At 43.8% G+C, this 24268-nt stretch overlaps 1 protein-coding gene across 1 annotated transcript in view; it reads right to left on the bottom strand.

Annotated features, from left to right (window-relative positions):
* Window positions 1–24268, bottom strand: part of Raver2 (ribonucleoprotein, PTB binding 2) — a 141239-nt gene that overhangs the window by 13078 nt on the left and 103893 nt on the right. The window contains exons 5-9 of the mRNA XM_051164734.1: window positions 11173–11299; window positions 6169–6251; window positions 2890–2994; window positions 2650–2761; window positions 263–519 (exon numbers count right to left, since the gene is read on the bottom strand). Coding sequence (XP_051020691.1) covers window positions 263–519; window positions 2650–2761; window positions 2890–2994; window positions 6169–6251; window positions 11173–11299 — 684 coding nt within the window. The remainder of the gene's footprint in view (window positions 1–262; window positions 520–2649; window positions 2762–2889; window positions 2995–6168; window positions 6252–11172; window positions 11300–24268) is intronic.

The raw sequence follows: 24268 nt of genomic DNA, 5'->3' as shown, positions 1-24268 counted from the left end.
CGTTTGCTGAATACTTTGTGCTCCAGGGACTTGATTAGCATTCAAATGAGTAAGAAATCCAACCCTTAACCAAGTCACGGTAACTCAAGAGATGTCTCAACTGGGACCACAGATGAGAAGGTGCTGAGACCACAGTGGGGACAGTCACCAAACACTAGCAGCTGGAACCAGAGCTAGAACAACGCCACAATTCAGGGACTAAAAGGAAAGGCAGCCGCGGGAATAGCCACTCTTCTGTGTGCTTGCTTACCCCTGAGCCCACCTCTGGGCCTTTGGGCTGGCTTTGCTGTGTCTTCTGGTGGCCTGTCAGCGGGCCTCCCGCAGGAAGGCCTGGGAGGGTTTGCAGATAGTGCTGCGACCCTGAGAAACCAGCTTCACCGATGCTTGCTGAGGCGGACTGCTTCTCCTGAGTGGTCCCACGGCCCGGCCCGGCTTGTCCAGCAGGGAGTTGCTGTGCGAAGAATGGCAGCATGCCCAGCCCGGCTGCCAGGGTCGCTGGAGCTGGGATCAGATTAGTTGCTGTAGTAAACCACAGAGGCAAAAGAACCCTGATTACACTAGGCACAGTTGGCCCTCCTGTGCCTATTAGGGGTCTGGGAAGTCCAGGCGGTGAGGCCAGAGCTTACAAATTCAAGAAAAAGCAAAAACTGGCAGCAATAATGCTTTTTAAACTTTCACTAATTTCTATGTAACACACATTACATCTTAATGATATGTTTTAATTAATGTTTTAGAAACTTATGTCTCTTTCTGACATTTAAATTATACCAGTACTTAAAAATGTCCAATCATCGCAATTTGGTTACTTCCATATTTGAAAAGAGTAATTGAAGCTGGGCGGTGGTGGCGTACACCTTTAATCCCAGCACTCAGGAAGGCAAAGGCAGGTGGAGCTCTGTGAGTTCAAGGCCAGCCTGGTCTACACAGGGAAACTTTATCTCAAAAAACTTAAAAAAAAAAAAAAAAAGAGTAATTGAGTCTCATGTTTAAAGAATTCTTCAGCTTTCCTAAGATTAGTTTGGATTCAACAGTAAGCCTGGTTAGCGAGCCTCCCCAGCTGTTGAGCACTGGCTGATTCGACAGTAAGCCTGGTTAGCGAGCCTCCCCAGCTGTTGAGCACTGGCTGATTCGCATCTCTTCAACTTGAGTTCAGTATCTTTACACTGGCAACTTGACCTTGACAGTGGTTTGAGGATTTAAGCACAGAAACCCACAAATAATAGAAATGACACTATTTTTAAGTGGAAAGGTCTGGTATGTCAACGCTAGTGTGCCACTGTTGTCCTTGAAGTCAACACTTAGTAGTAAACACTAAATTAACAAGTTATATATTTTTATTTATAGGAAGAAAATTCCTGAGAAGAATAACTTTTTTTTTCCTAGGAAAATTAGTTGTCATTTCTATTTTAAGAGTCTGTAAGTTGGGCTGGTGGGAAAGCTGAGCACAGGCCGTGCTTGGCCGCAGCCTGAGTTTAAAGCCTGAGGTCTGAAATAGGGTAGGAGAGAACCACCTCCCACAGGTTGTCTGCTACTTGCCTCCTTCACACCACAGCACATGTGTGCCCTGCCCCACAAACACACAAGCAAGCAAGCATGTCAGCTTGAGGCTAAAGATAAGAGCACTTGGACTCAGAAGCACAGGGTCGGCCTGGGCAAGACGTCAAGAAGGAACTGACAGTTTGTTTTGATGATGTAATCAAATTTCCATTTCACAAATTCACTAAACAGGTCAAGTGCTACCTCTGGCTCCTCTACCATTTCTAATATGTTTATTTAGACAGTAAATTGTCGGCCTTCTTAAAATAGCACACGAGACAGCAAAGTGCTTATTATCTAACATTAATATGAGCTATAAGCATTTGTGTAGCTTTTTAGTTGTGGAGTGTCCAAGAGTTTAGAATGACGGGGTCCCATCATACCAAGAAAGTTTTTGGCAATTAACCATTGCCTGGTCAACTTCAACAGTCAGAGTCAACTTGCTTACTTGGCCACTTGGTTAGCCAATTTTATATGTAAGAGACAAAATGTGTTACTTAGGTTTACAGAATAGTGGTGCTGTTTTCAGTCTATACGCTCACATCTGACCTTTTAATCACGCTTCAAACTGAAAGTGCTTTTCTAATTTACAATTTTTAAAAAAACCTGGTATACTATTTTTTTTCTAAATTACAATAAAATATAAAACCCTGGTATTCTATTTTTCTAAAACAAAAATATTCTGCCTACCATGTGCCCAGAGCATATATATCAGTTTTCTTCCAAGTACTATTTTGAAGATATAATTTAAAAATGATTCAAGTCAACAGGACTTAAATTTACAAATGCTATTCCTTTTATAAAAGCTGGGGACGCAAGGAAAGTGCTGTTAGCCAATGTCAGCATCACACGGAGCTATGTCTTCTCCTGGCACTGCTGTGAACCTGCATGAAATATTGAAGACCATCCAGCAGGGGCCGTCTCATCTTGGCATGGAAGCAAAGCCATTAATAACATCAATATCAAAACCAGATGAGGCAACAGGGCTCTTGAAATTTTAAATGACCAAGATTCGAATTTAATCATCCTATAAATAAAAGAGGAATATAGGTAAACTATCTTCAACTCTGAAAGCTGGCAGCACAAGGACTTCTTGGTAAGTAGGTTATTTACTTTTGTGTACTTCTCCATGGTGTCCTAGGTCTGTCTTCAGTGGGAGCGGTGGCCCGATCGCCAGGGCAGGCTGCAGCACCATGGCGGGAGGTTCTCCCAGCAAGCCAGGCCTCTACAAAAGAAGGGGAAGGAGGAAGCCGGTTTCCCATGGTGGAAAAACAGCCCAGTGACGACAGCTACACACGCGAGTTTCACCATCTCATCAACGGGCTGAGCGCAGGAGAGGGATGAAAGACTTACATTGTTAGTATGCGTAGTGTCCAACTTCATCAGCTGGTGCTGTCCCAAGGGTAGGTGAGAAAGATTCTGAAGGAGCAAGGGCGAGGCATTAGCCACAGCTGAGCTCTGCGGAATTAAGGAGACATCAAGTCAGTCACGTTCTGAAGAACTGTTTGTTGTATAATCAACTCATCTTAAAGTTCAATTCTCAAGTTAGTCTGGAAAACAGAAGCCACTTCTTAGCCAGTTGGTTAGTGCGTGCCTTTAATTCCAGCACTTGGGAGGTAGAGGCAGGTGGATCTCTGAGTTTGAGGCCAGACTGGTCCTACAAAGTGAGTTCCTGGACAGGCAAGGCTATACAGAAAGACCATGCCTTGAAAACAACAACAAACAGAAACAAAAATAAAAAGTCCACTTCTTAATAAAAACATAATTGGCTTTCGCTCGCAGGTAACATGAGACTGATTCCACGTTTTCTCCGTTGTCCTCCTTTCCTCCCCTCCCCTCTCTCCTGGCTTTAATAATGGTGAAATATGAATTTATTGATTTAATCACTTGACAAAGTTTACCGCACACCTATTATGAATAGGATAGCGTACTATCTAGTGAGAAATAGTGTGTGATCCGCCGCTGCGCATCATGTCCCCAGAAAGAAGACTTTCAATATAAAAACAATCGACACTGCAAACGACAGCACTGTGAGGGATCTACCAGCACACACAGGAACAAACACTGGGCAACTTTAGTTCACCGCAAAGGGGAAAGGGAGGCTTTCCTGGGGGCCTAACATGTGTGCTGAAACCCCAAGACTCTTTAGGGAAAGTCTGGGTCAGTTCGGTGGCACTCAGGGAGGACACCCCTGCTCAAGGAAGCCACTTCTGGGACAGTGAGATGCAGTGAGCTCTGGAGATAGAGGGACTTGCAGGCCTTAAAAGTAGCAAACACTACATTTCTGGTCTTTCTCCTAACACAGTGGATCTCAACCTTCCTGATGCTGCGACCCTTTAATACTGTTCCTCATGTTGTGGTGAACCCCCCCCCCCCCCGCAACCATAAAATTACATTTGTTGCTACTTCATAGCTTTAATTTTGCTACTATTATTGAGTCCTAACGTACATATCTGATATGAGATGCCTGTGAAATGGTCGTTCAACACTCCCCCAAAGGCTGCGGCCACAGGACAACATCCTCTGCCCTAATCAAAGGGGCCGTTTTCAGTGGCCTGAATCCCCCTTTCCTGTCACTATTCATACTTGATTGCAATTAATTTCTGTTCTCTCAACTGTTTTGTTGTTGGGTTTTTTTTACTGCTCTTTTGAGACCAAATCTCACTCCGTAGCCCAGGCTGGCTTAGAATTTACTATGTAGACCTGCCTGGTCCTAAATGGAGTCATCCTCCAGCCTTGGCCTTCCCAGTGTTGGGATTATAGGGATGAGCCATCACATCCGACTTTTCATACTCTTTGAAAAACAACAGAGACTGTGAGACTGTTTGTTCAATGCTGTAGCTGTAATGGTTAGCAGCATTTAGCACATGTACTTACTCAATAAAACAATGGAGTGAGTGAATGAGTAAAGGCCCTGTAACGTCCTGAACAAGACAGCAAAGATGGAAAGAAAAACATGATGTGGTGTTTTGACTAAGAAACGCTCCCCACTTCGTGGCATAGTTTGGAGCCTTTAGGAAGAGGCAGGCTGCTGGAGGAAGTGGGTCCGTAGAGATGAGGGTTAGGAGTTTATAGCCTCACCCCCTTCCTGTTCTCTCTGCTTCCTGGACCTGAAGTGTGAGCAGTCAGCTTCCTGTTGCTGCCACCATGCCTTGTGACTGATGTCGCAGGCACTACTGTGCCTTTGAAACCATAATCCAAAATAAACCTCTTCTCCCCAAATCATCCTTTTCTCAGGGTATTCTATCACTGCAACAGAAAGGTAACTACTGTCGATGTGGCCAGGGTTCTTTTTCTTCCCTCTTTCCCTCTAGAAAGCTGGGTTGATGAGTGGGAACAGTGGCACACACCTTTAATGCCAGTGCCCGGGAGGCAGAGGCAGGAGCTCCTGAGTTGGAGGCCTGCCTGAGCTACTTAGCAAGACCCAGACTCACAAGGACAAAACAGCTGTCTTTAGCACCACGCACTCATTTCTTCCATTCTATCTGAGTAATAACATAGCTTGTTTGTACATAGATCTGTGTCTTTATATTCTGAAATTAACAAGTACTGTTTATTTCTAATATGTCAGATACTCATGTCTAAGTGCACACTTAAAACACTTAACTGAAAATACAAGAAAAATATTCTTCACTCTCACAAGCATGTGAACTATTTTATAACATGGATTAAAAGGTGAGGATTAATAGCTATTGCTCATTTTTTTCTATACATTTGTCCTGAGTTGAGACTGCATGTAAAGTTGTTTGAAACTGGTCCTTTAGGACTGGCAAATGGCTGAGTGGGTCAAGTGCTTGCTATGCAAGGATGAGAACCAGAGTTCGAATCCCACAAACCCACCAAAAGCCCCTAGCCTGTCATTCTGGCAGTCCTACGTGAAGATGGAAGGTGGAGACGAGAAAATCACTAGAACCCTGAGAGCCTGCTAGGCTGCTGGACGCAGCAGACTCACACCCAAGGCTGACCTCTAACCTCTAAATGCACACCCATGGCACACATTCTGCCCATCTCTGCTCGCCCCCAACACAGACACACATGCACAGACACACCCTATTCATTATCTAGCATAAACATACCACAAAATAAGTATTCTGTTCTTAATGTTCTACAAGCAGGGGCTGGTAAATGTTTTCATTAGCACTGGATTACACACACTTGTCTTGTGATTTTATAGACTATTCTTATTAAGGGTGCTCTCTCTCAGGTCTAGTTGCACAGGCTTATAAATTCCAGCTACTCAGGAGGTGGAGGCAGGAGGATGGCAAGTTCAAGGTCTACCTGCCGAGTTCAAGGCCAGCCTTGACCACTACAGGAAGACTCTTTATCAAAATCAAAAGTTAAAGGAAAGGAAGCTGGAGATGCAGGTGAGCAGTAAAGCACTTGGCAGCATCAATAAACTCTAGGATAACCCCAGACTACAAAAGGTGGTGGGCAGGCAGTATATTTTTAAAAAGCAAAATGCTCAGTTAACTTCTTGACTAGCTCTGGCACACTTGTAATCCCAGTCCTTGGGAGATGGGGACAGGAGAATTGGGAGTTCAAGGTCATCCTGAGCTACATAAGAACCCATTTTGCAGCATGGGCAGGGAAGACCGAAGCATTCATTCCAAATCTTCAGCGCTGGGTACAAACCTGTTGTGTTTTACTGAAGTGCAACAGCGCGGAGGGGAGGGACGGACTCAGCAGATGAGACAAGCTGGGTGCGAATCCGAGAACTGCGGAAAAGATCCGAGTCAGTCAAAGTCAAAAGGACAGAAAAAAGACAACATGTTCCAAAGCATCTCTTCCAAAACTTAACCTGCACAGAAGCTTCATCGCTTGCTGGCTGAGAGTGGCAGGCTCCTTTCCTTGCAGTTCAGTCCTGGAATTTACTGTAGAAGAGCAACACTTTGTCTTTATGTCTCAGCACCAGACACAGGCTTGCCCGGCCAGCACTCACCCCCTGGCAGCATAGCGCTGATCGAAGCCTTGGTCGCTGCTCAGTGCCTTTCATCTCGTGTGTGTGTGTGTGTGTGTGTGTGTGTGTGTGTGTGTGTGTGTGTGTATGTGTGTGTGTGTGTTTTGCCTGCACATATGTACATGGACCATGTGAGTGTCTGAGGCCCAAGGAGGCATTCCTTCCGTCCTTCAATGCCTTCTTTTTGTCAGGTGTTTGGGGGATTTTTGTCAGAAGGCAGGATGAGGGGAAAGATGTAACCCTCATCCTTAAAAGCCTTATGGAAAATCCTTTAGAGAAGATAATATACATGTGCAGAAATTCTTACATCATAAAAACTAAAAAGATACGACGTAAGTACATATAACAGAGCGTAGTGGTACGTGTCTGCAATTCTAGCACTCGGGAGGCAGAGCCAGGCAGATATCTGTAAGTTTGAGGCTAGCCTTGTCTATCCAGAAAGTTCCAGGCCAGTCATGAGTAACACAGTGAGAGCCTCTCTCCAAAGAAACTACCAGATAAGAGGAATAAAGGGTAATAACTACACTCTTAATTCTGACTCCAAATACCATGTACATTTCAGAAGAGATATTTTCCAGAATAGATAATATACAGAGAAAAAAAGAACCATGAAATTGGATAGAAAATACATCATAATTTTATCTAATTATTGTTATGGAAAAATGATACCCATTATTGTAATATATCACAAAGTAGCCTTCAGGAAAGGTCCTAGTGATAGCCTCTCAGGATGTACGTGCAACAGAGCAAACCCTGAGGCACGCCTGTATTCCGAGCCAGGTAGTGAGTTCCCACCTCAAAGCAAAAGAACAGCAACGCACCAAGTTACCAACATACCTGGCCACACTGCAGAAAGACCCAAATTAGAAAGTATCAGATACGACATGCAAGTCATGGTGCTGAGCAAACTGGAGTCTACAACTTAAGTGTCCGTCTACTTTATGAGACAAATCTGCAACCAGTTATTTAACTCAAGGTAATGAAAGTGTAGGTGTAAATAAAGACAAATCCTCATTGCAACTTTACCTCAATCTGGAACCCAGAACCTACTCACTGTCCAAGAGAATACAAAAGTACAATTTGCATGCACTCTGCAGCTTGGCCTGTGCTCACAGAGGTGGGAAGTTACCCCTCTCCTCTCACCAACCAAAACCACAAAAAGCAAAAAACAAAAATAAAACAAACAACAAAAAAGCAGAAAGTAATTTCATCATCCATGTAAACATTAAAACCTCTTAAAATAGAGACAGTAACGTTAAACATCATTAAAAACACACACTCCTGGGACGGAAGAGATGACTCAGTGATGAAGGACACATACTGCTTTTGCAGAGGACCAGAGTTTGGTTCCTAGTATCCACGTCAGGAGGCTCACAACTGCCTGTAACTTCAGCTCCAGGGGTCTCCGCATTCATGTATACAGACCCATCCCCTATACAAATAATAAAGTCTAAAAACCAAAACCAAAACCATATTCCTGCATAACCATGAACCAATCCAAACAGAAAAGCAGAGTAGAAATATACAATATCAGATAAAAAAAGACGACAATAATACTGGGGCAGAATTGTTAAAGATGCCCACCATCCAGAGATGTGGCTAACACTTCTAAAAGACCCAAGTGCATGGTGTGTGTCTTTAAACACTAGAGCGATCTTAAGAGTGCCTCAGGAGAAATGCTGTGGCAACAGGATCGAAGGGCTACTGCATTGTGCTGATCAATAGCAACCAACAGTGGTGGGCTGTCCTGTCTGTGAACATCATGTTTTAGGACAATCCAGAAAATCTAGATATAATGCATTAAGGGGGGACTGTTTTCCACACAGCAAAACTCCCATCAAAGTTCCAACTCCTAAAAAGACCCTGCACGGCTGGAAAACGCTGCTCCCAGAAGCTGAGGGTTATTAAAACCCTCAGTGCCAAGGGTGAGGTATCTCCTTGTGCTAGTTGGATTTGTTGTCTGGGTGGTTTTTTGGTTTTATTTTTGTTTGTTTGTTTGGTTGGTTGGTTTTTTTGTCTTGTCATCTAGACACAAACTAGAATCATCTGGACAAAGGAAATAACCTCAACTGAGAAATGCTCCCATAAGGCTAGCCTCTGGGCAAACCTGTGGTACATTTTCTTGATCAATGATTGATATGGGAGGCCCCATCCCAGTATGGGTGATGCCACTCCTGGGCAGGTGGTCCTAGGTTGTATGAAAAAGCAAATGGAGAAGGCAGTGAGGAGCGAACCAGTAAGCACTCTCCTCTGTGATCCCTGCCTTAGTCCCTGAACTGTCTTCGCTCAATGATCAACTGTGAGTGAGACCTGTAAACCCGTTCCTCCCCAAGTGCCTTTGTCATGATGTTTATCCCAACCATAAAAGCAAACTAAACATGCTACGCAGCCTGGATGTATGACGTAAGAAAGCCAAGCTAGATCTGAGCTGAAGTGTCGACCCTGATGCTAGTTTTCACAGCCCTGCAAGGTGAGTCCACTTGGGCAGCAGCTGCCTTCCTGTTACAGGGTAACCAACAGTTCTCTGACTGGATGTGAGACTCGATCCACGGGAGGGAATCCACAGCTGACACTGTAAACCTGGCCAAACCCCACAGCCACGGAGATGATGAGCGTTAGAATGAGAACTGAGCACTGTTTTCAGCAATGTATCAAGCGACCCTCTAAATACTTAGATTTGTATCCAGAGAAACGTGCTGCTCTCGGCCTTCATTAGGGCAGCCTCTCCTTCACATGAACAGTGATGAATGCAATGCAGAGACTCATGGCCCACAAAGGGTAGGAGATAAGTGACAGATCAATGCTCAGCCCTAAATAAGACAATTACACCATCCCCCCGCCCCCCAAGGCTCAGGGAGCATCATGGAAAATAGAGGATGTAAGAGCCAGAAGACAACTGTGATGTCATCTTCTGGGTAACACACAGCCATTACAATCACAGTCTCACAGCAGCTGCACATCTGCCTGCACTGGTTTGCACACGAATGGGCCCACCAACTGGGCAGCGGTGGCATACACCTGTAATCCCAGCACTTGGGAGGCAGAGACAAGAGGATCTCTGTGAGTTCAAGGCCAACCTGGTCTACAGAGTGAGTTCCAGGATAGCCAGTGCTACATAGAGAAACCCTGTGTCAGGGCAGCATGGGGAGGGGAAAAAAGGAAGGAATGGGTCCACCCAGAGTCAAGTATGGACAGAGACAGGCTCAGGATGCCCTCCCTACCCCTCACAGCTGAACTGTTTGCTATTGATCCATTCAGGAAGAAGGAGAGTCACTGGCTTCAGCTGTGTATTCACTGGTTACCCCACCAGGCTCTGATGGATAATCTTGAGCCCATGGTCTCACAGGTCACCCAATTAAATGGGTCATAAAACAAGATCATAAAACAAGATCAAAAGTCACGAGTTTGGGAAAGGGACTGGGAGGGCTGGGGTGGGTGATAAGGATGGGGAGGAGATTAAAGAAAGCAAAGAGTAAACAGGATATTTCATACACATCGAAAATTGTCAGTAACAATATTTTAAAAAAATTTCGCCAGGCATGGTAGCACACACCTTTAATCCCAGCACTTGGGAGGCAAAGGCAGGCAGATTGCTGTGAGTTTGAGGCCAGTCTGGTCTACAAAGAGAGTCCAGGACAGCCAAGGCTACACAGAGAAACCCTGTCTCAAAAAACAAAAAACAAAAAAATTTCCCACACCAACGACATGCTGGAGAGTGTCATGGCCTGCACACAGGAATCCTCACACTAGGGGTCTTTTGTTTGTAAAATTATAATCATAAATACGACACTTTCCTGAATTCTATAAGACATTCTAGAAGAGTACCAAAGTGAAGGGTCCTGGCAACTCCCAATTTGCATAGCTAGTTGGTCAGAGATAAAGGTAGCCAAGGGAATCCTTAACTTGTAGCCCAGGTCTGAAGTGGGGCAGCCACAAAGAGGACTGTGCCCTTAATTTCTGTGTCTGTGTGGCTTACCATGGGAGTCAGCATCAGGCCAGCTGGCACTGAACAGGAATAAACACACTGAGTATGCTTAAGCTAAATATATTTATTCAAAACTGTAGTACTGAGTACGGGCATCATTTCTTCATAACAGTAACACGGAAATCTTGTGTTATGTGAAGCTGTTTGTTTCAGGAGGAAATACCAGAAAAAGAACAGCAGATAGCGTGATAGCCAATGGACAGTGCTCATATAAAGATTTGGATAATTAGAAGATGGTGCTTCCGTCTGATGGGCCAAAGGAAGACTGCTTTGTTCTTTACAATAGAGAAAGATGAACACAAATGAAACAAATTTGCATATTCACCAAGATAAGTCCACCAAAATGATTACAGACAAAGGCTCCATACTCTTGGTTCATCCAGGCCACAGCAGAGTGGTGCGCCATCATTAGCAGGTTTAGAAGTTGTCAGCAACAAAGAGCTTAACTGAAGGTTTAATATTTAACATTTACGAATGGTACAGAAATCGGAAGTATAAATCAAGTAGATTGAACCCACAGAAAAGCCAAGGCACAGCACCATTCAGATGACTCATGATCATTAATAGTTCTTAGAAGAGAGTCAGACAAGCTTAAGCGCATTTGATAACACAGTGAATTTTTTACATCTCGCATACAATGCAACGCAAGCAAACTTGCGTCGACAGTCTGCTCAAGAAGACTGTGGCTGCTTACCTGGTTTCAGTGCTCGTCCGCACAGCTGGGGCTGCAGAAGAACTTGTAGCATGGCAGGATTATTTAAACTTTTCATAATCTGTACCGGATTTGGCTCTGGCAGTAATCCCTTTTGGTTACTGTGCATCTTTAGCATAGATAGAAACAAACCAGAAAAAGCATTAAGTGCAAAAAAGACAAAGTCTGACGGCATTCCTCCTGCAAGCCATCACCTAAGACCTCTCTCCTGACAAACACAATTCACTTTGTCATAAACTTAGTATGTGTTTTCTAGCACAGCTCTCAACTACAATGGTACGTGTCCACACACAGTCTTCATCTAACATCTGTCCAACAACTGGCTTTGAATGAACTAACAGTTAATATAATAAGTCTCATTAAAAAGTGCAAAAAAAAAAAAAAAAAAAAAAAAAGAAAGAAAGAAAGAAAGAAAGAAAAGAAAAAGAAAAAAAGAACCAACCAACCAAACAATGGCAAGGAGATATTGATTTCCTAGCAAAGTGATAATACACTGACAGTGCCCCACACTCCAGGAAGCCTTATTAGACTGTTGATCCAAAAAGGGGGAATGAAGGCTGACTTTCAAACAGAATTTTCTTATTCTGAAAGTTTATTTCACTTACTTAATCCTCCAGCACAAACAAAGATGAACAAAGCTATGCAGCTACCTAAAAATGAGTGTCAACTTTTAGTTTGAAAAGCATTCTGATGGTTGGTGAATGACTCTCTCAGCAGGTAATGTTTGTCACATCGGTGTGAGGACTGGAGTGTGTAGATCCCCTCAGAACCCACAGAAAAGCTGGTGTGGGGCCAGAGAGATGGCTTAGTGGGTCAGGGTCCCCAGGGTGCACACGGAGGGCAGGACAGCTCACCAAAACTGCCCACTAACCTCTGTAGTATATACAGCGGCATTTGCAACCGCCCCAACACACAGAGAGCTCTCTCTTTCAGTGAATGAATGAATGAAATCATAAAAGCCAGGTGGGAATGAATGAATAAACAAGTGTAATAAAAAAGCCAGGCTGGCATGCGGCCTGCCTATTATCCCAGCACAGGGGAGGTAGAGATAGGGGATTCCCAGAGCAACCTGGGTAGCCAGACTAGCTGAATGGCTGAGCTCCCAGTTCAGTGTGAGACCATGCTTAGGTACATAAAGTAGAGAGGGATCAAAGAAGACATCTGACAGTAACCTGGGGCCTACACACACATGAGCATGCGTACCCTCACACACATGTAAACACACATACATACATACATGAGTGCCATACATGCATATGCAAAAAAGTCCAATATATGTATATTTCAGTAGCAAAGCCATATAAACATACATGTACGTACGTGTGTGTGTATGTATGTATACGTGTGTATATGCACATATATACCTACATGTACATACGTGTGTGTGTATGTATGTATGTATACGTGTGTGTATATGCACATATATACCTACATGTATGTACGTGTGTGTGTATGTATACGTGTGTATATATGCACATATATACCTACATGTACGTACGTGCGTGTGTGTATGTATGTATACGTGTGTGTATATGCACATATATACCTACATGTATGTACGTGTGTGTGTGTATGTATACGTGTGTATATGCACATATATACCTACATGTACGTACGTGCGTGTGTGTATGTATGTATACGTGTGTGTATATGCACATATATACCTACATGTATGTACGTGTGTGTGTATGTATGTATACGTGTGTGTATATGCACATATATACCTACATGTACGTACGTGTGTGTGTGTATGTATACGTGTGTGTATATGCACATATATACCTACATGTACGTACGTGTGTGTGTGTATGTATACGTGTGTGTATATGCACATATATACCTACATGTACGTACGTGTGTGTATGTGTGTATGTATACGTGTGTGTATATGCACATATATACCTACATGTATGTACGTGTGTGTGTGTGTATGTATGCGTGTGTGTATATGCACATATATACCTACATGTACGTACGCGTGTGTGTGTATGTATGTATACGTGTGTGTATATGCACATATATACCTACATGTACGTACGGGTGTGTGTATGTATGTATGTATACGTGTGTGTATATGCACATATATACCTACATGTACGTACGTGTGTGTGTGTGTGTATGTATGTATACGTGTGTGTATATGCACATATATACCTACATGTATGTACGTGTGTGTGTATGTATGTATACGTGTGTGTATATGCACATATATACCTACGTATTTATACTCATACACATATGGCCACAAGAAAAGGGAGAACTGACAAGTACAGTTAGGTTCCTCTCCTATCCGGAGTCTATAAAATTGAGAGGGAAAGAAATATGGACTCCAGAAACAGATACGGAAACAGGACAGCTCAGGGAGGCCTTTGGTAGGGGGCACTGTGCAGCTTCGTCTACCGTCAGTTCCTTCAGGGGAGCTGGGTTCATGGGCCACTGAAGCCGCAGAAACCAAGGTTGAGCAGCAGGTGGTATGTACGCATGTGGTGGGGGCAGGGACCAGATGGTGTTGGTGCAGGAGGATGCTGGTCACTGACCATCTAGCAGTGTTCTCAGCTCCTCCTCGTACCCACAAGCACAGTGAGGCATCACGACTCAGGAACAGGAAGTCTAGAAACAGAGGGCCAGGTGCGACATGCAGAGGCTCTGTGAGGCAGTGTCCAGTGCGGTAGGAAAGCCCAGAGGACAGCCCGCCAGAGCCTTCCCTGCCTGTCTTCCCTAAATCCTAACAGAACTCAGGCTTTCTCTCTACTCTTCCCATCTATCAAAGTCGTGTGCATGTTTATGTACGGGGGCTTAGGAGCAGCACACTGCTCTAATCACTGAGCTATACATCAACCCTTTCACTAATCTATAAGCATTGGCAGAGGATAAAGCTGACCCCACCCCAGAAAATATGTATTCAAAGAAAACAATAACTGGACATCTGGCAACTGGCGTCACTCAAAGGCAGCAGGCAGGACTGCTTGTGACAGAGAAAGCAGAGGCAACAGACAAGAAACTAAGACTGCCCACTGAACACAATGGATGTCCCCCACCCAAAAAAAAAAGTAGCATTAAAATGGGCAGCAGATTTTTTTAAAAACTAGTAACATGAGCAAAAACACCGAGTTATAAGGTCCAGCAGGAAGTGCTAGCATGAAAAACAAACACATGAAGACAAAAGCAGCCCTTGCTTACTATAAACAGAATTGCTCCAAGTACATCACATGGGTTAGGTCCCAGGCCCTCAAAAGCAAGCCCATAAATTGGCATGGATGTCCCTATTCTGTAGGCAAAGGCTTCAGAGACGCCCAAAGCGTTCCTCTTAACCTGTATTCTGTGCTTTACCAGGCAGGTTAAATAAAAAAAAAAAAAGATTCAAAAGAAATCAGTGATCTGAAAGATGAAGTTAAAGAAACAACAAGTAAGAGCAAGGTGAGGCCAACAGCTGCAGCAAGATGACAAGGACAGAGGCGAGGGGCTAGGACTTGTTCAACAGAGGCCCCTGCAGGACAGGAAGAGCTGAGGGGCATCTTTTGGAAAATAGCTGAGAAGCATGCATTATTAAAAAGGGATTAAAGGGCACAGAAAAATCATCAACCACCTGGTGTCCCAAACATGCAGTTAAAAAAAACGCACACCTACACCCAGTAGTCATAAAGTTTATCAACACCAAAGCAAAACTTAAAAAAAAAAAATTAAAAAGAAGACAATGCTATCAAACGCTCCAGTGGGAACGCATCTCCTAAGGCACGAGGAGCCAGCTACAAGCAGGTTCTCCCTGGAAACACTAGACAAGGGAGACAACGAACCAACACCCCGCGAGTGTTAAGGGAAAACCCTCTGAAGCTAGATTTCTACATGCAGGAAAGCTAGTGCTCTAGTACCAGAAAGAAGAAAACTGTTCCCACTGCCCACATTCTCAAGTTCTCACCACATGAATGCCTTCACTCAAAACTCCCTGGGAGGAAACCCTGCGATCAGAAAAGAGACAAAGGCAAGACCGTGCTGTGTGACATGTGGAAGCTAAAGTACAGATAGTACATAATATTCAGGGTAATTCCAAAGTAAAGAATTGGGCATACTGGGGCTGGAGAGGTGGCTCAGAGGGTAAGAGCACTGACTGCTCTTCCAAAGGTCCTGAGTTCAATTCCCAGCAACCACATGGTGGCTCACAACCATCTATAGTGAGATCTGGTGCCCTCTTCTGGCATGCAGGTGTACATGCAGGCAGAGAATTGTATACATAATAATAAATAAATAAATCTTTAAAAAAAACAAAAACAAAAAGAATTGGGCATTATTATCACCATGGCAAACAGAACAGGAAGGAGCAAACTGAATGGCGCTGAGTGAGTGGAGTGGAAAGACAAGGGTACTGAGAAAGGAACAATCACCAGTAGGAAACAGATAGAATAGAGACTTAGGGGATGGCTTACCCTATAAAAGTACTTGCCACAAAACCCTGAAGACTCGAGTTCAAACCCCAGATCCCACATAAAAAGCTGACAGCAGAGGCATATATCTGTAAGGCAAACCCAGCATAGATGGGAAGCAGAGAGAGAAGAATCCGCCAGAACGCACAAGCCACCCAGCCTGGAATACACAGCACAGTGGCAGAAACAGTAAAGAAGGCTATGCCGCAAAGCAAGCTGGAAGGAGAAAAGACTCAGGAAAAAGCTGACCTCTGACCTCCGGTGCACACTGTGGCATAGCTGTGTGCTTGCTTCCCACTCCCGCTTCTTAAAAGATAAGGGGCTGGAGAGCAGTTAAGAGCAGTGATAGCTGCTCTTCCAGAGGACCTGCAGTCAAGCCCTCGCACACACACGGCAGCTCACAACAGTCTGTAACGCTGATGCCTGCTTCTGCCCCCATGAGCACCGCATGCCATGTGGTACACAGACATACAACAGGCAAAACATCTATGCATACAACATTTAAAAAAATGAATCAAAGTGCCAGGTACTGTGGTGCACATCTTTAATCCCAGCACTCCAGAGGCAGGAGAAGGTGGATCGCGGAGTTTGAGATCACCATGGTCTAAACAGTGAATTCCTGGACAGCCAGGGCTACATAGTGAGACACTGTCTCAAAAAAAAACCCTAACCAACCAACAACAAAACAAAAAAAGAAAAGATAAATATTAATTAAAAGACATAATGCATAGCTGACAAGCAGAAGACAGTTCCAATAGTTAGAAATATGAAAAAAAAAGCGAAACATTTAATTAAAAGAAAGTATAAGGAAACAGACACCCAAAATACCAACTGAACAAAAATCAAATACACACTAAAAGGTTTTTTAAATGCACCAATAAAGAGACATGGACTTTCATATTTTTTAAATGTAAGTTATCAGACATGTACACACAGAGAGACAGAAAGGCTGAGGTGAAGGGACAGATATAAACACCAAAGAAAGCTGAAGGCACCAGGTAACATCAGAAAGGAACCCTCTCAGAAATGCATTCTGATAAAATGGTCAGCATGATCAGCCACTGATACCTAGCTAAGAAGGCACTGTTAAATCTGGAGAAACTACAGAATAAGTAAACTAGAAAGACTTATCCTTATAGAGAAACACTTCTGTTCTAAGATACTAACAGTTGACGATGGTAAAGGAATAAAGAAAAGAGATGGAAAAGAGATGAATAATAATAAGACCAAACTATATTGCCACACGTGTGTGTGCACATGCAATTTTATAACCCTCAAGCAGTGCACAAGCCATTTCCAAGCAAGAATGACACACTCATGAGAAACTGGCCACAGAACAAGTCACAGAGCTCACAACCCTGCCTTATCTCCAGGTCAACAGCACAGACTGTTTTCCAACCATAAATCAATCAAAACATCCAACAGAAAAATAACTTGAAGAGCCGTGGCAATATTGCAGGCTAGAAGCTGATCATGTGAAGAAGAAATATCAAAATAAGAAAAAAAAAAAAAAAAAAAAAAGACTCAGCCGGGTGTGGTGGTGCACGCCTTTAATCCCAGCATTCGAGGCAGAAGCAGGCAGATTGCTGTGAGTCCGAGGCCAGCCTTGTCTACAAAAGGAGTCCAGGACAGCCAAGGCTACACAGAGAAACTCAGTCTTGAAAAACCAAAAGAAAAGAAAAGACTAGTCCAAAGAGAGGAAAAAAAAAAAAAACGTAAGAGTGTCAAGATCCAGGGATGACAGGGCATCCGAAGAGTGCAGAGAAACAGGAAAGGGCCAAAAAGAAAGAGCAAGCCAAGCTTGGTACAGCTTCAGCCCTGTGGCTCCCTGTGGGCACAGGTGAACCAGAAACCTCACCCAACAGGTAAGACAGGAGGCAAGAGATGGGCAGCCCTACTCACAGGACAGGATCACAATGCTATCAAGTCTCAAATTCCAGCTGCCTGTCACACTGAGACAGCGACTTTTCAAGCAAGACTGGTCAGGAGCACAGAGGAGCTCCCCAAGCTCAGAGGGTTAAGGCAAAGTGCCGCCTTGAGAGCAAAACTACTGCTTAGTACTGAGCTACCTTGGGGACCTGGGAAGAGTCTATGGTTCAACAAATGCAAATCTATAAATACAGTACACATAAATGTGTCGCAGGCCAGAAATCACATCATTATTCAACTGACATAGAAAAGCCTTCAGTCCCAGGTCTTCATCCCAATGACAAACTAAGGGATAATTTAGGGAAACAGGAGAACTACAGGTGCCATATGACAAACCTATGTGGAAAAGCAACCAAACCAGGAAATAGAAGAGACCAGGTTGTCCACTCTTAAACAGAGTGTTCAAAGTCTTAACTAAAGCAAAAGATAAGAAATAAACATGATTCAAATATAAAAGGGAGAAGTCCGGGTTCCCATTCTGTGGAATGTCCCATGATGCAGCTGGCTATTTCCTTAGTCATGCAGGAGCTTTCGCACTGCGCACTCTCACTTGTCAATGCTTTTCTAGAACCTTCTTCCTTGTGCTTATATCATATCTTCTCTCTTCCCCCCTAACAGTTTCTGAGATTCAGTGCTTATATTAAGCCCTTTTGTCCATTTGGAGCTGACTTTTGTGCTGGGCGGGAGAAGAACCTAGCTTCATTCTTTGGCGTGGCTATCCGTTTTCCCTACACCATTGTTGAAGGAGCTGCCTTTCCCTCCGTGTATGTTTTTAACAGCTTTCTCAAAGATAAGTGGCTGCACTGCCTGCGATGGTGTCCAGCCCCTCTGTTCTGTTCCCTTGGTTTGTGTGTCTGTTTAACGCTGGTATTGTATAGTTCTGGTTCCTGAGATAAGGTAATGTGATGCCTCCAGCGTTGCTGGTTCTGCTTAGGGTCACTTTGGTGCCCAGCATCTTTTCTACTTCCTTATGAATTTTATGATGACTTTTTTCTCCAATTCTGTGAAGAATGCCATCGCGATTTCCATCGGGATTGCACTGAATCTAGTAGCACGCTCATTTTCACATAATTAATTCTGCCAATCCATAACATGGAAGGCCTTGTATCTTCTAGAGTCTTCAGGGTTATTCTGGGTGTTTCTATAGGTATTGTGAAAAGCATTTAGGAATGTTTCTAACGACACATTAGACAAGAATTGATAAAGAACCACAAAAATTAAACACACACACACACCTGAAACACGCAAATGATTAAGTCAGTAAGTGATTTGAATAGACAGTTATCAAAGGAAAAAATACAAATGGCCAATGAGTGTTGGTCTGATGTATTTTGATGCCAATTAGTAAAAGGCTGTCACACCCGGGATGGGCTAATGGGATAGGTATGGCTAAGGTTCCTAGGCGTGGGGAGACAGAGAAAATCTTGGGAAGAGGAGAGACCAGAGGAGAAGAGAGAGGAGGGTCGTGTCATCATGGGTTAGTTGGAGGAGAAGCACATGGCCAGCATGGATGGAGACTTGGCCCAGATGATGATAATTAGCAAGTATTTGGGATTATGGATGGAAATTATGAGAACTAGATGGCATGGGATTGGGACAGATCTCCCATACCTGCCCCACTATGAGAAGTAGTTTAGAGGATTAATATCTACCCTGCCCCAGGTTAACAAAGGCTATTTTAAAATATAACAGGTATCTGTGTCTTGATTGCTAGCAGGTTAAAAAATACTGCTATAATAATAAATATAGGACTGATAATAAACATTAATAGGCAATACTGATAAATTGACAAGAAGTGGTGCTTGAAGTGGGGCAACTGTTAGGCAACACTGGTAATTTAACCACAATAAATGAGTTGGCCATCATGTGTAAACAAAAATTGATGTGAAACTTTTGCTACTGCTAAAGAGGACATAGAAAAGAACCCTTCCTTATTCACTGCGGGGGTGGGGTGACCTGAAGAAGCCACCCTGGACATCTGTTTCTATAGAGGCTCCTCTAAACACTAAAAATAGAAGTAGCATCTGGCCCAGCTGTGCCGCTCCTGGGTGTATGCCAGAAGGGCTCCAAGTCAACGCACCACTGAGTTAGCTGCACATCCAAGCTGGCTCCTCTACTCACAATAGCTAAGTAATGACACAAACCCAGATACCCAACAGACGGATGGATAAGGAGAACGTGACACTTACACATAATGGAACTTTACTACATTACAAAGAAGAAGGAAATTATGACATTTTCAGGAAAACAATGGAACTGGAGATGACTATGCTAAGCAAAATGAGCCATATTCCAACAAATATTGACATCTTCTCAGATATGAAATCGAGACTTAAGTATGTGTATGTTCCCTTAAACATATATATGACATGGAACTCAGGAGGGGACTCTAAGAGGAAGGAAAGTCTACAGAGTATGGGGAAGGAAATGAGAGGATAATGGATTATATACACATATATGGACAAGCAGACACACACAGGCACCAGACACACATATATACACAGACATGTGCATGCACACACACGTGCACACACATGCATACTTGTACATATGCACACACGCACACGCATGTGCACAAACACATACATATGCATGCACACATGCACACACATAGTAAAAAAGCAGGGGGAGAAAGCAGAACCAGTAAGAGAGAAGAGGGCTAATGGGGCAAATAAGAAGAAAGTGTATGGTATTTACATATGAGAATGTCATGAATACTTTCTTTCTACGCTAACAACAACAACAACAAGAAGTCAAATAGGGGACTGGAGATAAAGGTTGCGGTTAAGAGCACTGGCTGCTCTCCCAGAAGACCGGGGTTGGATTCCTACCAAGAAGGTGGCTCACAAGTGACTGGAACTCCAGTTCCGGGGATCTGACTCTCTTCTGGCCTTTGTGGGGACCAGGCATGCACACGGGGCACACACACATATGAGAGCAAAACCCTCATGTGAACAAAATAAGATAATTTTTTAATTAAAAAAAAAAATCACAAAATTGAAAATCCATACCTCAAGATTTATGACATGTGAATACAGTATTTGTTAGAAGGAAACCTGTAAATGTATTTCTTTATTATTTACTTATTTTGTGTTTTTTTTTTTTTTTTTTTTTCAGCTAGTCTTATCCCATGGCTCTGGCTTCTTTGGAACTTACTACATAGCCCAGTGTGGCCTTGCACACACAGCAATTCTCCCAGTGCTGGGCTTTAATACACTATCATACCAGCCTATAAATGTACTTAACATAGAATAAGATTTTAAAAAAAGAAAAAAAGAAGAAAAGATTAGGGGGCGAGGGGTGTAACTCAATGGCAGAGTACCTATTCCTAGCACCAAAAAACAAAACAAAACAAAACAAAACAACATCCAACCCAGAAAGTAAGAGTTAAGGATTGACATCAATAAAGATGGGAAACAATTAACCTTACCACTCCCCACTATCAACAAAAAGAAGGGAGAAAGTAAAAACGCAAAGCAGAAATAAGAAAATAATAAAAATAAAGGCAGAAGTAAGCAAGAGAGGAAGATTTAGAAACAACGGGAAAAACAAAAGCTGGTACTCTGAAAGGACCAAATAGAATACTCTTTCCTAAGGCTGACAAAGAAAAACAGAAAATCCAAATCACACAGAATAAAAGTGAAGAAAGTGTACAACATCTTACAAAGCTACAGCAAATGCTGACAAGGCAAACGGAAGGGACAATCTTGTGTAACAGTCAAATGTAGCACCAGAAAGACAAAGAGGTAACAAAACTGTCTCCAGATGGAGCTCGGAGGTAACCAAGGAACCTTCTGGAAGAGGCCCAGGGAGTGGGCCACCTGGCCTCACAGAGCAACACTGAGCTTCTCAAAGAGCAGACAGCTGGACACGACAAGTTGATGTTGAAATAGGGAGAAGGGTTGTTATAGCAAATACAGGCCACCCACATGCAATACACAGAGCTAGAGACACTAAATAGCGAGGAGGACACAGAATAGACACCGAAGGGGTTGAAGAGAAGGAAGAGGAGGAGAGCCTACCATAGAGGTCTTCTGAAAGACTCCACAGGGCAGGAGATCCAAACAGATGCCGAGACACACAGCCAGGGAATCTTATGGAAGAACTGGGGAATAGAGGGACCTGGAGGAGCCAGGAGCTCCACAAATCTGGGCCCAGGGACTTCTGCAGAGGCTGACGCACCAATCAAGGACAAGGCATGGTGAGGACCTAGACCCTTTGCTCAGACGTAGTAGACAGGCAGCACGGTCTTCTCAAGCGTCCTATAATATGGGAAGTAGGGGCTACCTCTGACATGGACTCTGGTGCCCACGCGTTAAATCACTTCCCCTTGGTGGGGCAGCCTTGCCACGCCACAGAGGAAGAGAATACAGGCAGGGCAGATGAGCCTTGATAGGCTGAGGTCAGATGTTAGGGGAGAAGGGCTCCTCTTTCTGAGGACTAGGGCAGTTGAGCATAAGGGATGGAGGAGGGACTGGGAGGTAACGAGGGAGGGAGGAGGGAAGGGGCTATCATCAGGGTGTAAGGTGAAAGGAGCATAAAATAGAAAGCAGACCATGGAGAGGACGCTGAAGGGAGGGAGGGGGACAGGAAGGAACCAAGAAAGTAAAATGTGGCACGTTTTCTTTCATATGGAGAAAGACACATAAATGAACGGAGATCAGAAGGGGACTATGTGGGGGACCCATGGTGGGGGACCCATGGTGGGGGAACATGAATGGATGTGGAAGATGATCAACGTACAATGAATGACACATGTGTGTGAAAATGCCACAATGGCTGGGCGTGGTGGTGCATGCTTTTAATCCCAGCACCCAAGAGACAGAGGCAGGTGGATCGGTGTAAGTTCAAGGCCAGCCTGGTCTACAAAGTGAGTCCAGAACAGCCAAGCCTGCACAGAGAAACCCTGTCTCCAAAAACAAACAACAACAACAACAACAAAAAAGAAAAAAGAAAAGAAAGAAAATGTCACAACAAAACCAATTATTTTTTACATTAAAATTTTTTTAATTAAAAGGATGACTTCCATGAAACAAATCTATCAGTGTGATTTGCCATCTATGTGTCAGCCTTTCTGTCTGCTTGACACAATCTGGAGTCTTCTGAGAAGAGGGACCTCAATTAAGAAGACACCTTTATCTCATAGGCCTGTAGGCAAGTCTGTAGCGCATTTTCTTGACTAGTGATTCACGTGGGAGGGTCCAGCCCACTGTGGGTGGTAACTACCCCTGGCCTGTGGGTATGAGTAAGCAGTCTGAGCAAGCCTCGGAGAGGAAGCCAGTAAGCAGCAATGCACATAGCCTCTACTTCATTTCCTGCCTTGCTTCCCTCAGTGATGGACTGCAAGCAGTAAGCCAAAGACATCCTTTCCTCCCCAAATTTGCTTTTGGTCATGGTGTTTAATCACAACAGAAAGCAAAACAAGACACCGCATCAGTCAACTGGAGGATAAATCACATGCTTATCAGAATCGTTGCAGAAATACTTTGCTTATTTTTCTCAAATTTCAGAAACTTGGTAAAAGATATGCACAAAGAGTTCACAAAAAGTACTATCCATAACAACTTACTTTAAATACTAAAAAAAGAGGGGAAAAAAAGAGTCAAAGCTTTCTCACTATTCTTGCTACCTGCTCAGGAAGGTCTGCATGTCAGTCTGAGGTATACGTTCAGTGTGCACCATTAAAGGACAAGAAAGAAAAGTGATACAATCCAGCCTACGGGGAAAGGGATCATACCTGTGCCTGAAGATTAGAAGAAAAAGAACGAACGGCAGGGGGACCGTGGAGGGCATTACTCTGATCACACAGGTGGAAAGCGACAGCTGTATTTGGGGTGTTGATGAGAGAGGCCAGTGATGAATAGCTGGCCCTGTGGTTCCCAGTTTGTTTTATACCACATCGAGTTATTACAGAACACTGAAAGTGAGTGCCAGAGAAAGGCTATTTTCTTAAGAGACGCTAAAACTAAGCTATTGATCTAACAGATGGTCTCAATTCTTCTCAATCACTAGAAATACAGATGTATTGATCTACCAACATCCATACAGAATTTAGTGTAAGTAGTAACTGAAGCTACTGGGGTCTATAAGAAAGAGAGAAAGCTGAATACCAAAACCTACTGATGCCAACCTTCAGGGGCACAATCAAGCTGGGCAAGAACAGACAGGAAACAAGAATGGTGAGGCAGGAGTCACAGTCGAAGGACATTTCAAACGCTGCAGAGATCTCACAATCAAACATTGGAGGATACTTAACAGATCTGAGTATTAAGAAATCCCTGTTGGGGCTGGTAAGATGGCTTGGGCACTACAGTGCCCGCCATGTAAGCATGGGGCCCAGAAAAGGCTGGGCACAATGGCATACACCTGTGATGCCAGCACTGGGAAGGAGGAAGCTATAAGGACCCACAGGTCTTGCTGGCCAGGCGGTCTAGTTCAATAGGTGAGGTCCAGGTTCAGTGAGAGGCCCTGTCTCAAAAACTAAGGTGAAAAATGACTGAGGACTGAGGAAGACACCTGATGTTGACCTTCGGCCTCTACATGCGTGCACACACATGGACACACATGAACATGTCTACACACATAGAAATCCCTTCTGGAGGGCAACTGACTTGAAGGAAGTGGACACTAGGCTGCGCTGGGTTGAGAGCGGATGGAAGATTAGGAATTGGTGGCAATTAGCCCTGGTAAAGAAATAGCAGTTGTAAAGGCAGTGATCGAGGGTTTTGGCT

The sequence above is a fragment of the Acomys russatus genome, chromosome 2 (assembly GCF_903995435.1).
Source record: "Acomys russatus chromosome 2, mAcoRus1.1, whole genome shotgun sequence".
NCBI classification, from domain to species: domain Eukaryota; kingdom Metazoa; phylum Chordata; class Mammalia; order Rodentia; family Muridae; genus Acomys; species Acomys russatus.
Note: the sequence above shows the minus strand (reverse complement) of the source record. Positions and strands in the feature narration are given on the sequence as shown.